General features: G+C 47.4%; 1 protein-coding gene across 3 annotated transcripts in view; it reads left to right on the plus strand.

Annotated features, from left to right (window-relative positions):
* CD164L2 (CD164 molecule like 2) overlaps positions 1-24,778 on the plus strand; it is a 184,075-nt gene that overhangs the window by 81,501 nt on the left and 77,796 nt on the right. Inside the window, exon 6 of one of the 3 annotated variants that reach the window (XM_069225047.1) lies at positions 9,342-10,185. The exons of the other annotated variants lie outside the window; for them this stretch is intronic. Coding sequence (XP_069081148.1) covers positions 9,342-9,348 — 7 coding nt within the window. The 3' untranslated portion in view covers positions 9,349-10,185. Of the gene's footprint in view, positions 1-9,341; positions 10,186-24,778 lie in introns of those variants that run through there. 3 annotated transcript variants of the gene reach the window in all.

The following is a 24,778-nucleotide window of genomic DNA, read 5'->3' on the forward strand; positions in this document are numbered from 1 at the left end:
TAAAATGGGGCAAGTCAGGTTACGTCGAAAAAATCGTCTTAACCCGACTTGCGCCATTTTTTAACGACGCCCATCCCCCATCAACATGACTCCTATCATTGTAAAGATAGGAGTCATGCCCCCTTGCCCAATGGCCATGCCCAGGGGACGTGTGTCCCCTGGGCATGGTCATTGGGCATAGTGGCATGTAGGGGGGCACAAATAAGGCCCCCCTATGCCACCAAAATAAAATATAAAAAATAAAAAATAAAACTTACCTGAACTTACCTGAATGTCCCTGGGGTGGGTCCCTCCATCCTTGGGTGTCCTCCTGGGGTGGGCAAGGGTGGCAGGGGGGGTCCCTGGGGGCATGGGAGGGCACCTGTGGGCTCATTTTGAGCCCACAGGCCCCTTAACGCCTGCCCTGAGCAGGCGTTAAAAAGTGGCGCAAATGCGCCGTTTTTTGCCACGCCAACTCCCGGGCGTCTCTTTTGCCCGGGAGTATAAATACCACGTAAAGGCCTGGGAGTCATTTTTTAGACGGGAACGCCTCCCTTGCATATCATTAACGCAAGGAAGGGGTTCACGCTAAAAAATGACGCACATTCCGGGAACTTTGGCGCTATTCGCCTCTAACGCCATAGTATAAATATGGCGTTAGTTGGCGTTAGTTTTGCGTCGAAATTGCGTCAAAAAAAACGACGCAATTTCGGCGCAAACGGAGTATAAATATGGCCCCAAATAAAGATGGTGTCAGTATATATTCCTACTCAAGAGCGTTATCTGCTGGGACTTCCCTGCCTTGTTGACTTTTATTCTCAACCATGATACGTCTTTCTTAATGCAGAGCATATCCAGGCATCCCTCATCCAACCCCTTACAACCCCCACTCGCCCAGAAAGAAAATACATATCCCTGTTCTAGACATCCAGCCATCCAATTCCCTTCTTCACTTGCTCATTCCATCCATCCTAGAACCATAAACAGATCAACGCCGGATCGAACTATCCATCCACTCATCCACCCTTCTATTCATCTCTCTCTTTTATCTCTGTCATCACTTGCTTTACATCTCCCCCCTTCTCCTCTCTTTTACACTGAGGCATGGAAACTCATTTGGAAAATCTGGAACACTCGATGTAGTGTGAGCAGGCAGATGCTGAGGCTGGTTTGGATTTGCTGCCTCTGCGGCTGTAACGGCCTGTTTCTGCGGCGCCACATCCCCCGGAGGTGATTCGTCATGAGAGTGCGCTGTTGTGCAGTGTATCCTGGTAACGGTGCCAGGGGGACCGAGTGACTGCCAGGTTGCCAGGTGGATGACAGATTTCCCCTCCCCGTTCTCTTTGTTTCGTCTGTAAACTATAAACTCTCTGCGGGAGCTAAAGCCGACATTTCGTGTGTTTCTTGTCTTGTACTGCCACCTAGTGAGTGTTGTGCTTGGACGCAGCAGTGGCGCTGAATATTCTCGTCCTGGACTTGAATTGATGGCTCTGTCACCATCAAAGCAATAGATGTGGTCATTCACATGTCCCTGTTACTACTATCCTGTAGAATCGGGAATACTGTGCCTACAGCAAACAAGTTCCCAGATTCACTAAGGATTTGCACGGTGGCAAAGCGGCATATGGGTTTATACTTGACAGTGCGAATGGCTTTTTGCTCTTGAAAGGTGTCCTTTTTCGAGTGCTTTGTGTCAAGGTGAACATTTTTGGGTGTGTCATTGCAAACAACCATAGGTTGTGATGCTAAACGCAATGTACTATAATAGCGAAAATGCCCTTTGCCTCAATAACGAGCTCCTCCTTGAAGCAGGTGCTGACAAAGGGATTTGAGAGAAAAAAACCAACACATTGTGGGGGATATTTATACTCTCTTTGCGCCGAATTTGCGTAAAATGTTTTGACGTAAATTCAGCGCAAACCTAACACCATATTTCTACTTTGACGCCCGACCCGGCGAACGTCAACATTATTCAGCAGTGTGCGTCATTTTCTGGATGCGTGAAACTGCCTTGCGTTAATGACATGCAAGGTAGGTGTTCCTGTCCAAAAAAGGACTTTAAGGCCTGTGTACCTTATTTATACTCCTGCGTCATTTTGACGCACAGGAGGGGGCGGGCCTTAAAAAATGGCGCCCAGCCTGATTTGTGCCGTTTTTTAACGCATGGGTGAGGAGGGCAGGCGTTAAGGAATCTGTGGGCTCATTTTCATGATCTCTGACCATGGAAGCAGTCCACAGGTGCCCTTCGCTGCCCCAAGGGACACCCCCTGCCACCCTCGCCCACCCATGGAGGACACCCATGGATGGGGGGACCCATTCCAGGTACGTACAGGTATGTAGAGGTAAGTATTTTTTTTATTTTTTTAAAGTGGCATAGGGGGGCCTAACTTGGGCCCCCTACATGCCACTGTGCCCAGTGGCCATGCCCAGGGGACAGAAGTCCCCTGGGCATTGCCGTTGCGCAGGGGGGCATGACTCCTGTCTTTGCTAAGACAGGAGTCATTTTAATGGGGGTTGTGCGTCAAAAAATGGCGCATGTCCGGGCAGAGCCATGAGTTTTGACTCTAACCTGACTTGCACCATTTTTTGACGCACAACCCCCATTCTTCCCTATGCCTGCGCTGCCCGGTTAGAGTAATTTGTTTTTACTTTAACCAGCCTGCAGCGCCGGCTACCATCAATCCATAAATAAGGCACCCGTCTGGTGCGTTGGAATGGCGTTAGCCGGCGGTAAATATTTTGACGCAAACCAGCGCGGCGGCTGGTTTGCATCAAAATGTATAAATATGGCCCTGTTCATGTGCTGCAGGGCAGAGCACAAATCCAGTGTTTGGGATTCTTTTTAGTTTGTTTAGGCATAAGAATTTGTACTGGAAGGCTAGGGCATGCGTCCAGTACATAGCCTATGTTGGACGGCACACACTCATTCCTGCACCCTGGTGCTAGACTGTGCATTGTTCAAGCAGCCTTGTTACAGCCTCAACACAGGGGATAACAGCAGCTGCAGGTCATTCTCAGTAGATTTGACTGTGCGCTGTTGTTTCCCCTGAACAATGCAGCAAATATGGTTGCTTGCTACGTTACTTGAATAGTTAGGCCTATAGTTATTCTTTTTTAGCGCCGCATTTGTGCCGCTTTTTAACTCAAAAGCGGCACAAACTTACAAAATGTCTTGTATTTTCTGAGTTTGCGCCACTTGTGCGTCAAAAAATGATGGAAACGTGGCGCAAAAGAAGTATAATTATGGGCCTTAGTGTGCCTGTACCACTGTCTGTCTCTGAGATTTCCTGCTTCAGGCGGAGGGTTGAAGCAGAGGGGTTTTGTGGCACAGGCAAAGTGGTAATTGTCAAAGGTTCCCACCTCAAAAGGGGCTCCTGGGAAAGTGAACCTTTTCTCTCTTACTTCCAGGGCACAAGTCGGGGATACATATGGGTGGATGATGTCCACCTACTATTTTCACAGGGTGGACACTGTCTACCCTGCCAAGAAGTTTAGCCCCGGTAAACTATGGTGATTTAATCCTGGTGTAATGGAACACTTTCAGCAGCGCCTGGACACACTTTAAATAGCACCTGTATGTTGTATGCTTCCGTTCGTTCTGAGCAGCAACGTGCAGGACAGGAGAGGGCTTTCTTATTTTAAATGCCCGCGGGGCGAGGACAGAGGCTGAAATTAAGGGGACATCAAGCCTCATTTTGTTTGATTATTCTGCCAGGGACCTGTCTAGCGCCTTACACCTAGCTGCAATGGAGAAAACAAAGTAGTACAGCTTGTTGTCACTTCACAAGCATTTAATAGAGACATGTTTTTCAGTTTGTTCAGTCCCTGTATACAAGAGATATGCATGCAATGTAAGCATGTCTGATGTGTTGGTCTGTCCTAGTATCTGCACAAATAACAATTTTAATTCCGCTATTTTGATTTATTTCTTTTATAGCACTACTCATGCCAATGCAGGGTGTCCGAACGGTTTAGATTATACATAAGCATTATACATTGACAATAAAAAATGTGTGTGTAAATCAATGTACAGGATGTGGTATATAATACATTGAGGGTTACAAGGTGTAGGAGTCATATGCCCTTCATAGCTCCCTGTGCTATATTAGAAGGATTACACGTTGTGAACTGCAGGTTACAAAAGGATTTTTGTTTTAAAACAGTAACCCACTTACCTATCTTTATAAAATAAAAATCTATCATCAGTATATTGCATGATGTGCTTTTCAGGAGAAACATTAACTCTGAATCCTAGTTTGATTCAGAACTGGAATTAGGCAAAGCACAGATCTCCCCAACAAATGCTCTAACCCCCATAGTTGCCTTACCATTATTATTAATCAATGGAATTTACTGGGTACACAAAGATCTCTGCAGCAGATGCCTTAACACCATAAGTGTTTTTAAAATGCAGACTTTGCAATCAATTAAGCAGAACTGATTTCCTGCCACATTTCTTCCTGCTGGCAATTTCTCTGTGGCAGAGTTTAAAAAAAATAAGAGGTCTGTGCTGCAGGAGTGCCACTTTTTATGATGCTCCGGTGGTGCAGGTCACACAAAGCCACCCTGTGTGGCTTTGCATGACCTCATAGATATGGAGTAAGGCAAGGCAGTGCAATGTGCTATGTTGCTTTACTCTACATCAGGAAAGCTTTCCATGGGCGTTGTGGTGGGTTTTCCCATGCAACACCCATGGGTTTTGACACAGTACTGGATTTACCAGAATCTGTAAACCTGGCAGTGCGTCAAAACTGTGTGCCTCCCCAGGGGAGATATAACAAGGAGAAATAACTTTATTTCTCCTTGTTTTTTATTCTTGCATTACAGCGCGCATGCACTGTTGATTCAATGGGTATTATTTACAGTAAAGGGCTAGGATCACACCCGTTGTTTCCCATTCAGTTGGCTTGATTGTCACTCTTCGTTGCTGCTTTCTAATTGGCCAGCAAGTGGTGGTGCACCGACCATGCACAGATGGATTCATTCTAATTAGAGTTTGTCCGCTGCTCCATTTGTGATTCAGGTACTATTGCCACCCGCTACCTTCACCCTTCATTGTCAATATTCTCCCACTTCCTCAACCATAACAAAACAAGCGCTATGATGCCGCCAGGGCAGCCTGTGTTATAACACAATTTTTTACTCTACTTTCCTCCATCCCATTGTACATTTTGTTCCAGTCTCTGAGCCCTATTGGCCAGCCACCCCCCACCCACCATAAAAAAAGCACTTATAGATTTTTTTTTTACCTCTGTTTTTGACTCCATTTCTCTATAAGTAGTGCCTCCCCGTGCCTGGGGTCTGCGGAGTAAGTATGGTTATTACGTTACAAGGCCTCCTGTCAGCCCCTGCTACATCAGTAAAACATATCAATAGCACACCGTCATTTAATCTTACCTGAGACGTGGATAGCAAAATGAGAATGCTCAATCCAATTTTTTTATGGAGAGCGCCGGTGGCTACATTTTATTTGATTTTTGTTAAGTTAGGGAAAATCACATTGAAGGGTGCGCCTTGCTGGAGATTTTATAGTTGGCATGCGCTGGCTGCACTTCCTGGAAAAGACCAGCACCCTTACTTATTATTTGCAAAGTACTACTATATGTACCCAGCTTCAGTTGAGGCATACATGTAGCCTGGGTGTGGTAAGTGATACATTGATAGAAACTGCAGCATTGTCAAAGCTAATGTGGACACAGAGGGCCTCATTACCACCAGGGTCAAGGTTGCGGTTGGACCGCCGCCAAAGTGGCGGTCCGACAACGACATTACGACCGCGGCGAAAGCACCACGGTCGGACCGCCGGCACTGCCAGACTCCCGCCAGGGATTACGAGTCCCCTTTCCGCCAGCCTTTGCATGGCAGTAGCCCCTCCATGCAAAGGCTGGTAGAAAGGGGGTGCCGGGGGCCCTACCAGGGCCCCTGCACTGCCCAAGCACTTGACATGGGCAGTGCAGGTGCCCCCATGGATGGCCCCGTTGCGCTTTCCCCTGCCTGAATTACAGGCAGTGAAAAGCGCGATGGGTGCTGCTGCACCCGCCACACCGCTACATTGGCGCCGGCTCGATTACGAGCCGGTGTTAATGTTATGGCCCTGTTCACCGCAAGGCAGGGGGACGGAAATGCAGTTTACACCCGCTGGCCCTGCAGGGAACTCCTAATAGGGCCGGTACAGGTGCTTTAAGTCAGGTATTGTGAGATGTCCATTTGATTTCAGCAGGAATTTTTACACACACACAGACAAAGGCACACACATCATCTCCCTCTCTGTTTTGACAGACCTAAAAAATATTGGTTATTTTACAAAATATTGTGTTTTCTGTCTTATCACTCCTACCAATCTGCATTCCTCTCCCATTCCACTACTTCTTAGGCCCCTCTCACACACACTGCTTGTTGTATAAAGTATTTGAACATTATATGCCAGCCTGATTGTCGGACAATCTGAAGCTCACACACCCCAGTCTTACTCACCAAGCTACCCCCTATCCCACCCTTCCTTTGTGCATGTTGCATCTTCCTTAACACCCATTGTCTGTATTCCCCCTGACCCTCTATAAGGAAAAAAACGTTATGATATGGCCAGTGCTGGACATGTCAAAGTGTTTTTTTCTGTCCTGTTGCCTGGCACCCTCCCTCTTGTTATCCTTGTTGAACTCCCACATGTCTGTCGCTGTTGCCTACACCCACTTCTTATCTGCGGGCTGGCAGAGAAAGCAGCCTAAATGAGAGTTCACAGCTTTTTCCCTTATATGACTGATCTGTCTTAGCCCTGCTAGCCTCTTAAAGACACTGGCTCTGCCTGTGATTCTCACACATCTGTTTCATCTCACCAAGACCATCCAGGATTTGCAAACCTTCAGAGGCACAAGTGTCTGTCAGTACTAGCAAGCACTGGCAAACCCAATAGGTCCAGTCTATGAGAGAGCTGTTGGCTTTGCCAGTGTCTTTCAGCCATGTTGTAGAGCAGCATAGCTAAAAATGATTAAAGAAAGCACTGACAATGGAAGATAAAAAAAGCTTATAGCGCTTTTTTAAATTATTACTGTTAGCTATGCTGCACAACAGCAATCCTACTCTACAACATGGCTAAAGGCATTGGCAAAGCCAACAGCTCTCACATAGGCGAGACCTGTTGGCTTTGCCAGTGGTTGTTCCTTTTTCTATGTGTGCTGCATTCGATACCTTCCTCCACAAAAACAATTGTGCCAACAATGCAGACACCCAGGTGCCTGCATTGGCGCCAGGTGCTAATTTGTGAGAAGGTTGAAGGGACATGGTGGTAATATCCTTCATTAAAATGGCACATTCCTGCCATATTCTTTAGACGCAGCACAGTGAAGTGATTTGCTGCACTGCCCTGCAACAAAAACTGTTAAATGAGGCCAAAATTTTGTGTTGGGGTTGCATAACTTTTTTGGCACAACCCCAACGCAAACTCTCACTTGTTTAATCTCACAATGCAGTCAAATTCAGTCGTAAGAGAACTGCTAAACATTTGTCTGAGGTTTTAAGATCTGATGCCACGTCCTCTGAGGTAATGGTTTGTGATGCCACACGCAATGTCACTTGCATACTGCCAGACTTGGTTAGTTCCCCCACTTTTTTATGACTTGTGCACTGCTTACTTCTGTCTATTTCTCTACCTTAGCCTTTAACATATAATTCAAATTTGAATGGCATCATGGGGGTATAACAAATTAATTTAAAAATCATACCTTTTCCCGTCGCCACCACTTCCAGCCTCCCCGCTCCTCTTTTGGTGTCCCAGCATTCACTGGGACACCAGCACAGGCTCCCCACCAATTCTGGCACTGCTTTCATGCTAAACCTAGCATGAAATCAGCATTACGATTGGTTTGAGCAGCTTGGACTGCTACTAAGACACTGCCCTGGGAGCTGTGCAGTTTCTCCAGTTTCAACACAGCTGAGTTGGAGAAAACTAAGTGCGCATGTGTGTGTGGCCGGCCAAGACCGCCAGCCAACCACACATGCACACTTAGGTGCACTCTCCCCACCTCCCGCCTCCCACCGCCCGTGGCCCAGCCCCGCCCCTCCCTGCACTGCTGGCTGAGCCAGTAGCTGAAAGATAAAATGATGAAGAAATATTGTTTTATCTTTCGGGTCCTGGCTCAGCCGGGGGGTGGGGGTGAGCAACACTCCTTCACCATTGCAAAGAAGCCACCCCTGTTTGCATCTAGAGATCTCTTTCAATGTTTGTAGTACAAAAACACCTTGGTGCTCTGCACACCCATTATGATACCAACATAACCAGTAATGCATCCTTGCTGTTATGAAAGGCCCACAATGCTTAGCAGCAGTCTTTGTGAGAGGTAAATGCTGTACGAGGAAGAAATAATGTAACATAACTGAAATGGTGTATGTGATGGAATCCATACAAGATATGAGCCATGCTTCGTCATTATTCATTCTAGGTGTATTTTACTATCGACTTATAGTTGATCTGCATAAGGAAAGTAGGAAACAACAGAAAATACAAGAAACAAAGGGAATAAGCTGGACTCTTTCAACTTTCTGGAGGAAAAAAGGAAATTATGTACAAAGGGAGCCTGTTGTACTAGGAAAAGGGGGATATAAATAGGTGGGGCGGTAAACATACACAATGACAAAAGTCTAGGGAGTATGCCTTTCCGTCTCCTAATTATGAAAAGCCTATGACAGGGTGTCATCATCAATGGCCATCCGTACTACACCTTCTTTCTCCTGAGTGGCCATGATGTCTCCGGTTTCACTGTCAATCGTCCTTCTAGATTCTTCTCTGTCTTGAGCAGCCATATCTCCAGCAGTCCCACGCCTGAACTGTGTCTTCAGTGGTGAGGGCAATACCCCCTTTCGCGATCACCCCTAAACCTTTTGTCCCCTGAGTACCCACCATCTTCTCAGCACACACCTCCCTTGATCTTTCTTTCCCCTGGTGCGTGCTCCCTGTAATGACCACCCCTAAACCTTCCCTTTTCTGAGTGGTCTCCATATCCTCTGCAATGAGGGCCTTAGCTATCAACAGTGCAGTATGTGCAGTGGCACCAGGACCCAGAGGTCTAAGGGGCCCTTTGCACTCAAACTATAGCCATGCTTAACTACCACATCAAGGAATCATGCCCATTTTCTTTGCTTGCATTAGGGTGCATGGGACCCTTGCTAGTTCACTTCGCTCAGTCATCGTCCCTATACAGGCTATCCTCTAGTGGGCACCGTTCTCCTTCAGTGACCACACCTGAACTTCTCCTCCCCTAATTGGCCTCCACGTTCCCAGCAGGCACCACCGCTGAGCCTTCTCTCCTTTAGTGGCCTCCACTCCTCTTTTCTCCTCTAGTTCATCTTTCTGTTTCTTCCATTTGAAGGATCTGATGGTGACAGAGGGGACCCGACACAGGCTGCTGCAGAGAGAAGCATATTTTAAACCCCACCAGAACCACACAGCGACCGTATTTCATTTCAGAACTGTCAGAGGAGGAGGAGGAAGAGCTAGCGGAAGAGGAGCTGGATGTCTGCCAAACCTTACAACTGTGAGGGTGGGCGGGCAGGAGGGGGCATCTCTTATCTATACTGTGGTAACTCAGCCAAGGGCTAAAGGATTGCTTCTGTAAGTGTCTTGGACTGTGAGAAGTAGCTGTTCCCTAATGATCCAACATGTATAAGTCCCTTTTAAGGAGCCAAAAGCAGAAGAAAATGTCTTTTTCAATGTTACATTCCTTACTAGCCAGATCCTGTTCACAGAAATAAGTTCACAATGAAGCAGACCAGGGCGGAGTCTCTCATCTGGCCCAGCACACCGACTGCAGAGGCAATAGTTCTGAGATCCACGTTGGAACGAGCACATTGTGTTTGGTATAAGTGTGCTGCTGGGAACTTGCTGAAATATTTTAAAATAAGTATACAAATAAAGTGAACAGGAAGGGACAGGAAGCAAAGATGAATAGGGAAACAATCAACCCACTAGCAGTGTGAAGCTGTGCCCTCTGACAAAGTATCAAAAAAAAAAAAAAAAAAGAAGCGGGGTGGGAAGAGAGGGGAAAGCCATGCATTCACATGGAGCACTTAAACCCAAATGAAACAAACATTTGCAATGCAATAGGTCTCGCATTAGCGAGAGTTAGAGCTGTTGGCGTTGTAAATGATAATGACAACCTCGCATTTGGGATCTTATAAATATTTAGCCATGGAGCACATTAAACCTTTATCAGAAATAAACTGTGTTTGTGCATTCCTTCACACAATTGGCATTATACTGCTATGGTCTGAACAGCCCCTAGAGAGCACCACAGTAAAAATAGCATTTGGAAGAAACATGGTCATGCAAACATACATTCAGCCCCTAGAGGGCATACTCACGTAAAAAAGAATGATAAAGAATATTGCAGTGTAATGATATAATCTGGCCCTTGAGGACATAGAGGCATATTTATACTCAGTTTGTGCTGGATTTGCGTAATTTGTTTTTTACGCAAATCCGGCGCAAACTTAACTCTATATTTATATTTTAAGCTAGACATGTTTAGCACCAAAATATTGGAGTCAAAGTCATTTTTTGCCTGTGGAAAAATACCTTGCGTCAATGAGATGCAAGGTAGGCTTTCCCAGGCAAAAAATGACTCAAAGGCCCTAGCGCCTTATTTATCCTCCCGTGCAAAAATCATGCACGGGAGGAGGAGGGCCTTAAATAATGGTGCTAAGCCTGCTTAGCACCATTATTTAACCCCTGGGTGAGGGCAGGTGTTAGGGGACTTGTGGGCCTTTCTCCATGGTCAGGGACCATGGAAACAGCCCACAGGTGCCCTTCCCTGCCCCCACGGACACCCCCACCCTCCCGCACCCACATCTGGAGGACACCTAAGGTTGGGGGGACCCATCCCAGGTAAGTCGTGGTAAGTATATATATATTTTTTTTTGCAAAGTGCCATGGGGGGGCCTGACTTGGCCCCCCTGCATGGCACTGTGCCCAATGACCATGCCCAGGTGACTTGAGTCCCCTGGGCATGGCCATTGGGCTGGGGGGATGACTTCTGTCTTTAGTTAGACAGGAGTCATGTCCATGGGGGTTGTGCGTGGAAATAATGACGCTAATCAGGTTAGAGTCATTTTTTTTTACTCTAACCTCACTAGCGCCATTCTTTCACACAGAACCTCCAGTTTCCCCTACGCCTCCCCCACCCGGTTAGCGTCAATAATTATTACGCTAACTGGGCCTTACTGCCGGCTAGCGTCATAGCTTAAATATGATGCCCAGCTGGCTTCCAGGGATGGCGCTAGCCGGCGGTATAATTTTTGACGCAAACCTGCCCTAACGCAGGTTTGCGTCAAAAAGTATAAATCAGGGCCATAGAGTATTACACATTTTCAGGCCTAGCAGTCCATTTAAATATTATTTAACTGTGGAGTCAGTGGTACTAGGGTGCAGTGCTGCAGATCATTACTAAATGTCCCTGTGGAGTCAATAGCAGAAGGTGCAGTACCACTGGGTATGGCTAGATGTCCCTGCAGAGTCAATAACAGATGTTGCAGTACAACTGGCTATGGTTAAACATCCCTGTGTGAAATTGCCTCAGTGGGAAAGTATGTCCATCATCCTAGTCATTTGCTCCACACAGGGGACACACTCCCTTGAGAGTTTGCAATTCTTTGGCCAATGCTATACAATTCTGAACAGAGTGACAAATCCAGAGCAAACAGACGTTTCTTGACACAGGTTTGTCCCAGAAAATGCAGGCAATCACTTGAGGAGAACAACTCCCCTGAGGAGATATCCAGAGCTAACAGAGAACAAACGTCAGGAAAGGTGCCTGGAAAAGGCAGCTTTCCCACATAATTCCATAACATTGAATGTCCCAAATGAGTGATGCTGCTCAGCTAAGTGTACACAAACGCTGAAAATGCAAAGCAACTGATCAAAATTGAATAAAGGCACAGTATCACTTTTGCCATAAGAGGGGTTGGATCTATTGTTTAGTTCCATCTACAGACTGAACTTTCTCATCAATGTGGACACCAGGCAGGTCGCTCCCCCCATCTGCCACGCAGCCCCCTGTGGGTTGAACCTCCGTTGCCGCTTTTGCCGCCTGACTACTCGCTCCCTTTTTTATTCTGTACCCCTGAGTTTGGCTTCTGTGCCACTTTGTTTTTTTTCATTCTGTGCCCCTGTGTTTTGCTTTCTCTACCCCTGTGCTCTGTTGTCCCTCTCCCGCCGTCTTTTCCTGCCGTTTTTTTCCCCGGGTTTTCCCCGGGTTTTTCCCTCCCCGCTGAGCCCCTGCTGCCCCGCCCCCTTCACTCCCATTGGCCGCCCGCTCCCACCTCCCAGCGGCTCCTCCCTCCCTCTGCCCTCATATGGAGGCAAGCCCGTCCGCGCCCGTCCGCGCCTGGCCCGCACCCAGCACCAGAACCCCTGGAACCCGCACCCCCCGCAATGCCAGACTGCACTACGACGCAAGCACCCTCCACGCACTCAACACCAGACGAGACCACCCCTGCTACCGGGCCACCCCGAAACGCACCCAGGGGCCTTTCATCTGACGGAACTGCAGATTCACCAGCATCCAACCCTCCACACCACCAGCCAGAGAACCCAACCACCTCCGCTGCATCCTCCTCAAACCCGCTCCGCTCGCAAGCACGCCATCGAACTCTGGGACCTCCTATACTCCACCGCCCCGACGTCGCCTTCCTGACGGAGACCTGGCTGAACGCCACCTCATCACCAGACATCACCATAGCCATCCCACAGGGCTACAAGACCCCCCGCAGAGACCGCACCAACGGAGTGGGAGGAGGAATCGCCATCATCCACAAAGACTCCATCAAAATCTCACCCTCACCACAGCCGAGCACATGCACTTCCAGATCCACACCGACCCCAACACCACCCTCAGAAGAACTCTCATCTACAGACCTCCCGGACCCCGCCCACAGTTCAGTGACACCATCGCCGACCTCATCATCACCCTCGCCCTCGCTTCCACGGACTACATCCTCCTCTGGGACCTGAACTTCCACCTCGAGAACAACAACAACGCCAACTCCACCGCCCTGATCGACAACCTTGCCAACCTCAGACTCAAACAGCTCGTAATGACACCTACTCACGCCACTGGACACACGCTCGACCCCATCTTCTCCGCAAGCCCCCACGTCTCCTTCAACCACACCACCGAACCACACTGGACCGACCACAGATGCGTCCACTTCACCTTCAGAAAACCCACTACACACCACCGCACCCAACAGCTACCACGCCGCTGCTGGGGCAAGGTCACCGAGGACCAACTGACTACCGTCCTTGCCCTGAGACCACCCACCGACCCCACCGACCCAGACACCGCCGCAACCAACCTCACACAGTGGATCAACGACTGCGCCAACACCCTCGCCCCTCTCAAGACCTCTACAACCAACCACACCAACAAGAAAGTTGTCTGGTTCACCGAGGACCTCCGGATCTCCAAGCACACCTGTTGGAAGCTGGAGAAGAAATGGCTCGACCGAACACCAGACAACCACACAGCCCTCAAGAGCGCCACCCGCAGACACCACCAACTCATCAGGACCGCCAAGAAGACCGCCTTCAAGGACCGCCTAGACAACAACGCACACAACACCAAAGAGCTCTTCAGCATCGTGAAAGAACTCTCCAACCCCAGCTCCAACACCAACGACATCCCGCCATCTCAAGACCTGTGCGACTCCCTGGCCACCTTCTTCCACTGCAAGATCACCGACATCCACAACAGCTTCAACTCCGACCCCCCCCGCACCCACCACCGAGTCCACCACCCCTGCGACTACCACTCGCACCAGTCGCCTGACCGCCTGGTCCAGCGTCAACGACGAAGACACCATCAAAACCATTAACTCCATCCAGTCCGGATCCCCATCGGACCTCTGCCCTCACCACGTCTTCAACAAAGCCAGCGCAACCATCGCGCCCCACCTCCGGAAAACAATCAACTGTTCCTTCGAGACAGCAACCTTCCCAGAAAGCTGGAAGCACGCCGAGATCAACGCCCTTCTGAAGAAGCCCAAGCCGGACCCCAAGGACCTCAAGAACTTCCGGCCCATCTCCCTGCTCCCTTTCTCTGCAAAAGTGACCGAGAAGATTGTCAACAAACAGCTGACCCGCTACCTCGAAGTTAACAACATCCTGGACCATTCCCAATCCGGTTTTCGCAGTAACCACACCACCGAGACCGCCCTCATTGCCGCCACTGACGACATCCGGACCCTGATGGACAAAGGAGAAACAGCCGCCCTCATCCTCCTGGTCCTATCAGCAGCCTTTGACACGGTCTGCCACCGCACCCTATCAGCACGCCTCCATGACGCCGGTATCCAAGAGAAGGCCCTGGCCTGGACCACATCCTTCCTCTACGGCAGAACCCAGAGCGTCCGCCTCCCACCCTTCCTCTCCAAAACCACCGAGATCATCTGCAGTGTCCCACAGGGATCCTCCCTCAGCCCGACACTGTTCAATATCTACATGGCCCCCCTCGCCCACATCGCACGACAACACAACCTCAACATCATCTCCTACGCCGACGACACCCAGCTGATCATATCCCTCATCGAAGATCCCCACACCGCCAAAGCTAACCTCCACCGAGGAATGAAGGCCGTAGCCGACTGGATGAAGGACAGCAGACTGAAGCTGAACTCAGACAAGACAGAGGTCCTCATTCTCGGACCCACCCCATCAGCCTGGGACGACTCCTGGTGGTCCACGTCACAAGGCACAGCCCCGGAACCCACGGACCACGCACGCAACCTGGGGGTCATCCTCGACTCCACTCTCTCCATGACCAGGCAAGTCAACGCCGTCTCCGCGTCCTGCTTCAACACCCTCCGTATGCTCCGCAGGATCTTCAAATGGATCCCCCTAGACACGAGAAAAGCCGTTACCCAAGCCCTCATCACCAACAGACTCGACTACGGGAACGCCCTCTACTCAGGAACTACAGACAAGCTCCTGAGACGACTCCAACGCATCCAGAACGCCTCGGCCCGAGTCATCCTCGATGTCCCCCGCCGCAGCCACATCACACTACACCTGAGAGGTCTGCACTGGCTCCCCGTCAACAAAAGGATCACCTTCAAGCTCCTGATCCATGCACACAAAGCACTGCACAACACCGGACACACCTACCTCAACAACCGACTCAGCTTTCACACCCCCACCCGAAGCCTCCGCTCAGCCAACCTCGCCCTCGCCACAGTCCCCTGCATCCGAAAAACCACCGCCGGTGGCAGATCCTTCTCCTACCTCGCCGCCAAGACCTGAAACACTCTCCCCACCATCCTATGACAGACCCAGGACCTGCTGACCTTCAGAAGACTCCTCAAGACCTGGCTCTTCGACCAGTAGCACCCCCCCCCCCCTCCCCAGCGCCTTGAGACCCTCGCGGGTATGTAGTGCGCTTTACAAATGCAGTGATTGATTGATTGGACACAAGATCTTGTCCAAAGTGCTGGCATGCAGATTACGTGAAGTAGTTCCCACACTGTCACCCTCATTACAAGTTGATCCTCCTGGAACAATCAAAGATCCATGCATCACTTGCTGAGGCAGGCTAAAGATTATGAAGGCAGTTCTTTGATGGTTCTTTAGATGCCAAAAATCCATCAGACCTCGTGAAGTCGGACTCCTGTTTTAGGACACAATAAAGGACAGAAGTAGGTCCTGAATATGTATTTCAGGTGTAATGGTTTTATGATCCACCCTGTGCACAGATCAACTGCAGAAGATTCCTATCAGATACATTCTAGATCTCTACGCTCTTCCTTTTCAGGCTGCAAGATCAACTATGGCAAAGGCCTCCCCATTTCAAAGAGAGCCACCTGATCCTCTATAGAAAGCATTTAAATTGGATCCGAAAAGGCATAAGTACCTTGGAACACTGATCAACACGGGCCTCTAACATTTCATAGTTTACAACATCTACCCTCTCCTGAACTCCACAATGTCCAGCTTCTCTTGCTCGTCCAAATTCAGTAATTCCTCGTGGGGCAGTATATAAGCTGTGAAGGTGACAACTACATACAGATTCAAATACATTTTTAGCATGCGGTCCCCGAAAATTCCAGATCATCTGCTGCAGCAGCTGCACTGCCAGGTTTGAAACCTACCCTCCAACGTAGTAAAGTACATGCCAGCTCAACGTCAGGCGGCCTTGGACTCCCAAACCAAGAAGTCCTTGTTTCTATTGCATTTTTAGGAGTACTACTCAATCAAGCCTAAGTGGCTGTGGAATGAGGGAAGTAGCTTGAGTGGAGAGAAAGGGCTCATGAAGCACTTATCTATATGAACACTATCACAGGTGAAACCAATAGCCCCAGAATGTCCGCTACGTGGTAGATAAATGCCAGTGAATCTGGTATTCTGACTTTCTTTTGGCTCAGCACTCACAAAAGCCTTGGTATGCACAGAGACTAATTGTCAACCTCCGGGGGCCCTACTGCAGATAGGGTGCACTTTCTCTGCACCTCTCTGTTTGCACCATGATGCACTTTAAAATAGGTGTGCCAAGTAAACAATGTGCCTTATTACCTTGAATGCACTGCCTCCAGGGCAATGGCAAACTCCTGCTGCCCTGGGGACAATGCATTTGAGTGAAAAATGGAGCAGCTTTGAAGCAGCCGCTCCTTGTTTGACTGCACCCGCCTGCAAGGGGAAGTCTGGAGGGTCCATAAGACTCCTCCCCACACCTCCAGAGGGATCCCATCAGGGGGCGCACTGTCAGTGTGTCTTCTGACTGCTTATTTGCCTCTGCTCCCACATCTATAATATGGCATGGGAAAAGAGGCAAGGGGATTCCCTCATTTGCATGGGTCCACTCCCACTTGCAAATGAGTGAACACCCTATGGTGATAGCGCTAGCGCTATATGTGTGCAAGTGCTATCTGCATTACAGAAAGGGCTGCATATGCGTCTGCGGCCCTTGTTTGTAATACCAAACTGCCCCGGGGGTGCACAAATTGGGTGCACATGCCCGTTGCACCCCCGAGGCACTTTCTATAAAATCGCCCGTTGTCTGTTAAATTTTATTGACTTCGAGGAGTTATGTTTCTTCTTTGTCCTTCCCACCTCCCTTGAGAGAGACCTCAGGGCCTGCCCACCAGCCCCATAGCACCTTGCGCAGAACCCACCCACTGTCCAGCGCCTGGTGCCCTCCTCAGTTTGGGGTCACCTCAAGCAGCACCCCATAGCCCTCATGCAGTGTCCCCTCCAAGCCTGCACTCTTCAGATCCTCTGGACTCTTTAGTCACTTGTATGGCACAAATATGATAGTAGAAGTCAGGGGCGGCCCTCTGATTAGGGTATCCCTCTGAGACCCAATCCATAGATGTTCCAGGAGAACTCTTCTCTCCAGTGTCCCTCAGCCTTGTACTGTTCGTATGAGAGTGGAAGGAATCCAGCACCATTGTCCCTGGATAGGTCAATCAACAGAGTCCCATCTAGCCTAAGTCCAGGGTGCTCCAGGAGTTTAGACTAGGGCCCGAGCTACTTCAGTGTCCTACAAAATCCATCTTCTTTCTTACTTTCTCCTACTCACAGGTTTTGAAGTGTGACTGGAAGATTTCAGAAGCTAGGCACCTATGTCTAATGTTAGGATGACACCTCATCACTAAAGCCCTATCCCAAACCTCCTACACAGCCACCTGGGGAATTTCAAGATGGCGACTTGAAGAGATCTGTTGAAAGATCTCTTTAAGAGCCTGAAACCACTCCCCTGCCTGACACAACTACCTAGTCCTTTCCCATCAAAACTTCAAAAGGGAGACCCTACTGTGATTTATCCCACAGGTCCAGCCGTTTCCTCTTTGTTCTTAGGATGAGCTGACCCAGGCCTGGTAGAGTGTGAAAAGTATTTGTTACATGCAAAGTTAGTCACCATAATTTACTTTCCTAGAAATAGGCTGCTAAAAGGGCCCATTGTGTGGGGAAGCCTTTGATCCTCTGGCTGGCCAGCAGAGTAATTAACATGGCACAGGAAGGGGAACAAAAGCCAGGGAACTAATTTGAAGTTGAGTCAAAGAAATAGGACGAAAAGAATACAAAATCCCTCAGTAAAATTAGACAGATCCCCTTGCTTGTTTATACTGTCTCATTCCACCCAACTCAGCTAAATTGTCATTACCAAAAGCTGTACCTTTGACTGGCAAACCTGGACTTCTGAGGCAAACTCATGGTATCTAGCACTCTCAGAGTTTACAGTGAGTGAGACTCAGCTAGTGAGAATGTCTCACGGTAAAAGTTCAACAACATGGTAGTCTAAAAACAAAAAAAAGGGAGTTAAGAAAGTTGTAACCCATTTGCCTCCAATGGACAGTCAGAGGTCAGTGTATTTAAATGCACCGCTTTTGCATAATGCCAGGCTGTTAGTACGAGGGAAACCACTCTGTTGGCATGAACTGAAGGCCACTTGAAAATCTTTAATAAACTGGGTGAGGAATTAGCTTCCTTTCTCTGCCAACACAGGAGAAACCTACAATTGCAACATAGCTCAGAGTGCACCTTGTCCATGATGCTTGCCTACCCCAAAACCTGAGTAAAATTAGGAGAGGTGGTATCAGGTATTTATGTTCAGCTGTATGTGAAATGCCATCTTCAAAACAACTCAAGAGGTATTCCTTGACATTACCCCCTTGAAAGACCGTCCTGTTGACCTTGCTGCTGTGTGATTGTAAATGTCTCCCCGAGTCTAGGCTCTAATTCAGCTTCTTCTAAATCCTTCATGACTGGCAGTAGTCTCCAGCAAAGCTGCAAAATTGTTATTTGAGCTGAAACTCCATTTGGTGGAGATGACCTGTTGCAGATTTGGTCCAATGGTCTCAATATCGGCATCTCTGCACCAATAGCATTTCTTCATGAAACGAGAGCTTTCTCCAGAATCTGCTCTTTGAGCTTGCATCATAGGAAATAGGAGCCTACAGGAGTTGTTTATCTTAAGAAAGTGGAAGGCTACAGCGGTGCCCACCCGAAATGAATAGCAAAAGAAATATAAGCATGGCCTCTCACGAGTGGCTGATCTCTTCAGATTTAAGAATCAGCTTCTGACCTTTGACTAGATCTGGGGACACTTTCTGCAGGAGAAAGCTGACTAAACCCCATCACAAGCGACATTAATGATGTCCTGTGGAAGTGTAAATACAGAGCTTGAGCCTGGACTTCTAGAATTACCCACTGGTTTACTATATTGTTCCTGTGGTATTAATTGGCCACATTAGCCACACAAATGGAGGAGGTTGGTTATTGTTTAAATGCTTAATTGCCCCCTTGCTATGCTATATGTTTCACTTGCTCCAAAACTAAAAAAAATATATTGTTCAAATAGTTTCATGGCTTCTGTTTTTCCCCTATTATCGCCTCTTTATATTTTATTCACCATCTGGCTCACTTTCATAAGACCATTGGCAGCCACGTTCTTGCTTTTGCTCCCCTGCAGAATGCTGTAATCTGTCTGAATTGGGGGACACTCGGGATGTCCTCGCATGCATTTGTAAGGAGGACCTCCGCTGCCTCGCTTATGCAATGCTAGGAGAACTGAGGCTGGTCTGTTTGCACAGGAGAACACTGCATCCATTGCAATGATCTAGTTCTAATCTCATGGTCACAGCTCTCACAGAAAGTCTATTTGTTGCCTATTACCGAAGTCTACCCCCAGATTCTGATTCACATCAAAATAGGGAAGCCAAGGGGGAATGTTGGACGCCAGTGGTTACAGCTGGCCCTCAATTGGGGTAACTTGCCTGCTGCTGCAGTAAATTATGGAGATCACGTGGTCCGACCAAAGCACACCTTTGTAGTCTTACAGGATCCCCTTTCTTTCTTGGCCTTCGATTACAGCAACGATTTCCTTAGAGAAAATCGAATGCCCTCATTTTCTAACCTAAGGCAAACTATTTTGCGCCTGTCCATGCCGTGTCCGCACACAGTGCCCGCCATGGTGCCCATCTTTCTGGACATACCAGGCCTCCATTGATTCACTGTCCATCTGACCAAGCTTGGTATTAAAGAGATGCCCTATTAAATGTTGGTTGCTCTTGGCTGAGTCCACACCAGTTTTTAGAGCCTATGCAAGCTCCTCCTGTGAAAACGTATTCAAAATATAGCAGCAAGAATGGAGTGTCTTATATCTGTCGGTCATCTCAAATCCTTCCCTCTGATTTCAGGTGAGGACGCGCTAACGTTTACTTTAATTAAAGTCCGCTTTTCAATTAAGCATGCAATTGACGTCTTAGATGTTTTAACTCTCAATGCACTTTTTTTTAACGGAAACCTGGTTTAATTGCAGGTCGGCACCCGACCAATCATTAGCATGGTCTGATGGATAACAAATTTTGCTTCAAAAGGTGCTGAAGTGCCCATTATTTTTAACTATGGCTTTAAGGTTCACGAGATGAGTTTTTATTTGTCCACTTAGCGTAAGTACTCGACTTTTCTATTTCGACTTCCGCTTTGGCTTTATAAGTAGCTTAGGGGCTGATTTAAGAAAAGTGACGTAGCACTGAGTGCAGCACTACTTTCCCTGCACCCCATAGCGCACCCCTACCGCCACCATGTGTGCGCTGTATTTAAACTATGGCGCACCTTGGTGCAGGGTAGGGGGCAATAGCATTATTTTTCATGATGCTATTGATGTACACTGCAGGAGTAGCGCCAAAATATTGGTGCTACTCCTGCAGAGTACATAGGGTCCCATTATAAGTAATGGAAGCCCCCTTTTAACACCTGCTCTGAACAGGTTTTAAAAGTGCCATGCAAGATGACGCAAGGAACATTTCTCGGCCACCCCTAACGGTGGAACGCCCCGTTGCATACATTATGCCTGATGCAGGCATAATGTAGCGCAAAGGGTTACAAAGTGGTGCAATGCCTTGTTGGGCCACATTAGCTAATGGCTCATAAATATGTACCTTAATATATTACAGTCCGTCGGTGACCCATGTGACTTTACTGATTCTTTTGCGGATTTTATGACACATTGCAGATTTCCCATTTTGCCTTTTATAGTGCTGGGCCACTTCAACATATGGGCTGAGATGCTCATATCACCCAGGTCACTCATTTTATTAACACTCTTGCAGCCCTTGAACTCTCCTAAGTAAAAACTGGGTCTACTCTTCTAAATTACCATGTGCATGACCTCATCCTTGGTCTCACTGGAAGAGTAATTTGTTTGGATATTGTCGCATAGGTCTAGACAGACAGCTGTTTAGTCAATGTTACCAATATTGGCGGCAGAAAGGCCCGTCCCAGACAGATATCGGTTAAATTCGTTTCCAAGTTGGTACGTCCTTGGTCAAAACACTCTATTAAGAAATTGAAAGGATCCCTTAATTCTGTCACCAGATTAAGAAGCACTTGCTCAGTCCCTGGCGACTGCAAGAACGATGTTCACTGGGTTAAGTCGGCCTTTGATGTTGCTCCTTCTTTTCAGAGCTTTCATCATAAAGAGTCGAGGCCCACCACTCCCTGCTACAGGCTTTCTTTATTAAAAGTAAAATGTGATTGTAGGAAGATGTGAAAGGTCCATGTTAAGCCTTAGTTGCAATAAATCTTCCACGAATAAGGTAAAGCAGAGTACCTTATTAAGTACAAGTAACACCAGCAGGGCTTAGCACTGGAGGTGCCCTGTGCGACAATGTTTATTGGGGCCCCCCAATGACCACTTCTGCCATGGATTCCCTCGCTACCACTCTTTGACAGTGCCCCCCAAGTTACCATAACCACTCTCTCTCAGGTGCATTTAATTAGTTCTGTAGTGCCACTCATACCAGGGTAGGGTGTCAGTGCACTCTACATTGCCCACACATTACACAGAGACAATCAATCAATGGTATGTAAATCAGTGTATAAGAAATAATACCAAGGACGACAAGGTGTAGGAGTCAAATGTCATCCATACTGGTAGGCTGGATAGTTTGAGTGCTTGGTCTGGAGGAGCACAAACTCAGAATTTAAAATGTAACACCATAGTTGGAAGTTCTTTTTAATAATAAGAATTGATCTTTACCCAAATGAACCTTTTATGCAACATTAGGATAATGAAAGACTGGGGAAAAAATCCTAACGCTGTAATCTATACCTTGCAGTATGCATGAAGTTCTCTGATGACAGTTAATAGCTTGCTGATCTATAATAGAATTTTAAATTACAAACTGCAAGTAACAAAAGGACCTCTCTGACAAAACTAATAACCCACTGACCTATTTGCATTATGTGCATCTAATCTGCATAGTACACGTTCTTTGCAGCAGGCATATTAACCCTGTGCGCTATCATAAAACTTCCAGTAGATCAGCCATTCTCTCCCCAGTCACCAGAGTTATTTTGACATATTTATTGTTGCCTGAAAACTGCTGGAAGCAAGGAAGGCTGCAGCAGGTACTTTTAAAATCATAATATGCCTGCAAACACGGCATCTCCACCCACAGTCAGCACCCAGTGCCGTGGCACCAGTCGCACACCCTAGAGCCTGCCCTGAACACCAGTTGTCAAGAGCAGTTCCTCCTTCCCTCTCCCAGTTCAACTGTCAAATTCCCGAGTTCTACCACCACCCACATTCCATGCTAACATTGTCATCTCTAGAATGCACGTACATTCCACAGACTAAACAGAAGATCATATCAGCATGGCATTCTCGATACTCCTTATAAGCCAAATTGGGATTGGAACTACTCTTCCCTATTTAACCTGATTTCTATGCCAATAAGATGTTGGCTGCTCATTATTCTTCTAAAGAAATCTTTTTCTATAGTACCTTGTTAGCTGCTTTCTGTTCTGCGTAGTCCTTTGAGCATTTTCAATCATTCTGGCACATTTTTTCTAATGTTGTGAAGTTAAAATTGCTGCTATATGTCAAAAGTTTATTCACTCTACTCTTCCCAGTACATCGAACAATGGGTTTGCTGATGGGGCTACCATCTTGGCTGAATTTGGGCTGTGTTGCAGTAAATTAAAACCTACAGCACTTTGTTTCTGTACTTGTTGATTTCTTTAGAGTATTTGCCTCTCCAAAACCTCTGGCGCTCCTCTTAGTCCTGTTCCCCTGAGGGCTTAGAAAGAGTTCCTCTGACCTTGTGATGCCACTTCTAGATGTTAGAAACAGCTTGTTACCTAAAGCTGTTATGAACTGCACTTGACTTCTCACCTCTGGATAAAAGGTTGGCGAATACACCTGGGGCCAGATGTACCAAAGTATTTTACCCATTCTGTGTCTATGGGAAAAAGCTTTCGTACATATGGCCCCTGGTCTTTTACAGGTTCTGGATAATCCCAGATAAGGGCGACCCTTTCTAGTAGCCACAGTGCCGCTTGACAGGAAACGCCAAAGCAGACCATACCCTCCAGAAGGAGTCGCAGAGGAAAAAAAAAAAAACACTGGGGAAAAACCTCAAACAGGAACTCCTGAAGAGAAGAAGAAAAAAACAGGACTTGACAACAGGAACAAAAATAGGCAAAAATATTCCAAGGCAAAAAAGCAGGAACGAAGAACAGGAGCGAAGAGCACAACCAAAAGGAAGTGTTTGCAACGCAAGATAGAGCAAGACTGACAGACTTATATAGTGAAAAAGGAAAAGTGACATCACAGGAAAGGGAAAAAACACCATCTTGAATTGGGAAAAGCCCATAGACAAGAATAGGAAAAAGAAAGCAGTATATAAGAAAAGAGAGCATGCTGGGAACACAAACAGGAAGAAGACAAGATGGACACAAGCATGGACATGAAGAAGACAAAGACAAGAAGGAAAAAGACCAGAGAAAAACCACCACCAACAGAAAAGAAGAAAAAATGTCTACAGGTAAGGGTAACGCGACGGGGAGCGTAATACACGCTTCCCAGGACACGCTACCAAAAAACACGGGGAACGGCGCTCTGAGTGTCGGCAGCGCGTTCCTGCTGCGAAGGCAGAGAGAAACGCAGAGTCAAGGTGCAGCATTACAAAAGCATATGTTGCTGATGAGTAGAAAATGGTTTTGACTGTCCCACTTTTGAAAAATCCCATGCTGATCCTTGAGTTCTGTGTGACTTTCAGCCAATCTCATTGTTGTTTTTTTTCATAGGAATCTTCGAAAAATATGTCAACAGGCTGCATTTAGCCTTTCTGGAGCAAGTCCAGATGTTAGATCTGTTGTGTCTGGCTTACAGCACAGAAATGTTGATGGTGTCCGATCAAGTGATCTTAGAAAGTCAACATATATGAGGCAGTCTGTTGCTTTGTTACTGCTAGACTTCTCTGACACAGTCTCTGGTTCCATCCTGTTGACTAGAATGGCCTGCCCTTCAATGGTGTCAATCTGATTTGGAAGGTAGATGCCAGGCCTTGCCTTTTCTATCAGAATTTAAGGTGCTGAATGAAGGGGTCCCCACATAGGTCAGCCCTCAGCCCCACTCTTTTTAACCTTTAGAGCCACCCTCTGGCCAAGCATCTTAGATCTTTTGGCATGAACTGTATGAACTATGCAGATGATACTCAACTAGTAATCTCAATTAACAACTCTACCTCTTGTTCTCTTGATTCATTCCATCACTGTATGTCTTCTGTCATCACCTGGTTAAGGCAGAATGCTCTCAGGTTTAACTCATATAAACCAGAGGTTCTTTAGCTCACCAATATTAGTCCTTTGAATGCCCTTTATAAGGATTTTTTGACACCTTCTCTAACAAATGGTCTTCGTCCAGATTAAGTGATATGCAATCTGGGGTTCTATTTTTTTTGTTTAAATCTCTTTATTGGAGTTTACAATAATAAAACACAGTAAAATAATTCAGGGGGAGCGCCCCTCCAG

The sequence above is a fragment of the Pleurodeles waltl genome, chromosome 3_1 (genome assembly GCF_031143425.1).
Source record: "Pleurodeles waltl isolate 20211129_DDA chromosome 3_1, aPleWal1.hap1.20221129, whole genome shotgun sequence".
Taxonomy (NCBI): Eukaryota; Metazoa; Chordata; class Amphibia; order Caudata; family Salamandridae; genus Pleurodeles; species Pleurodeles waltl.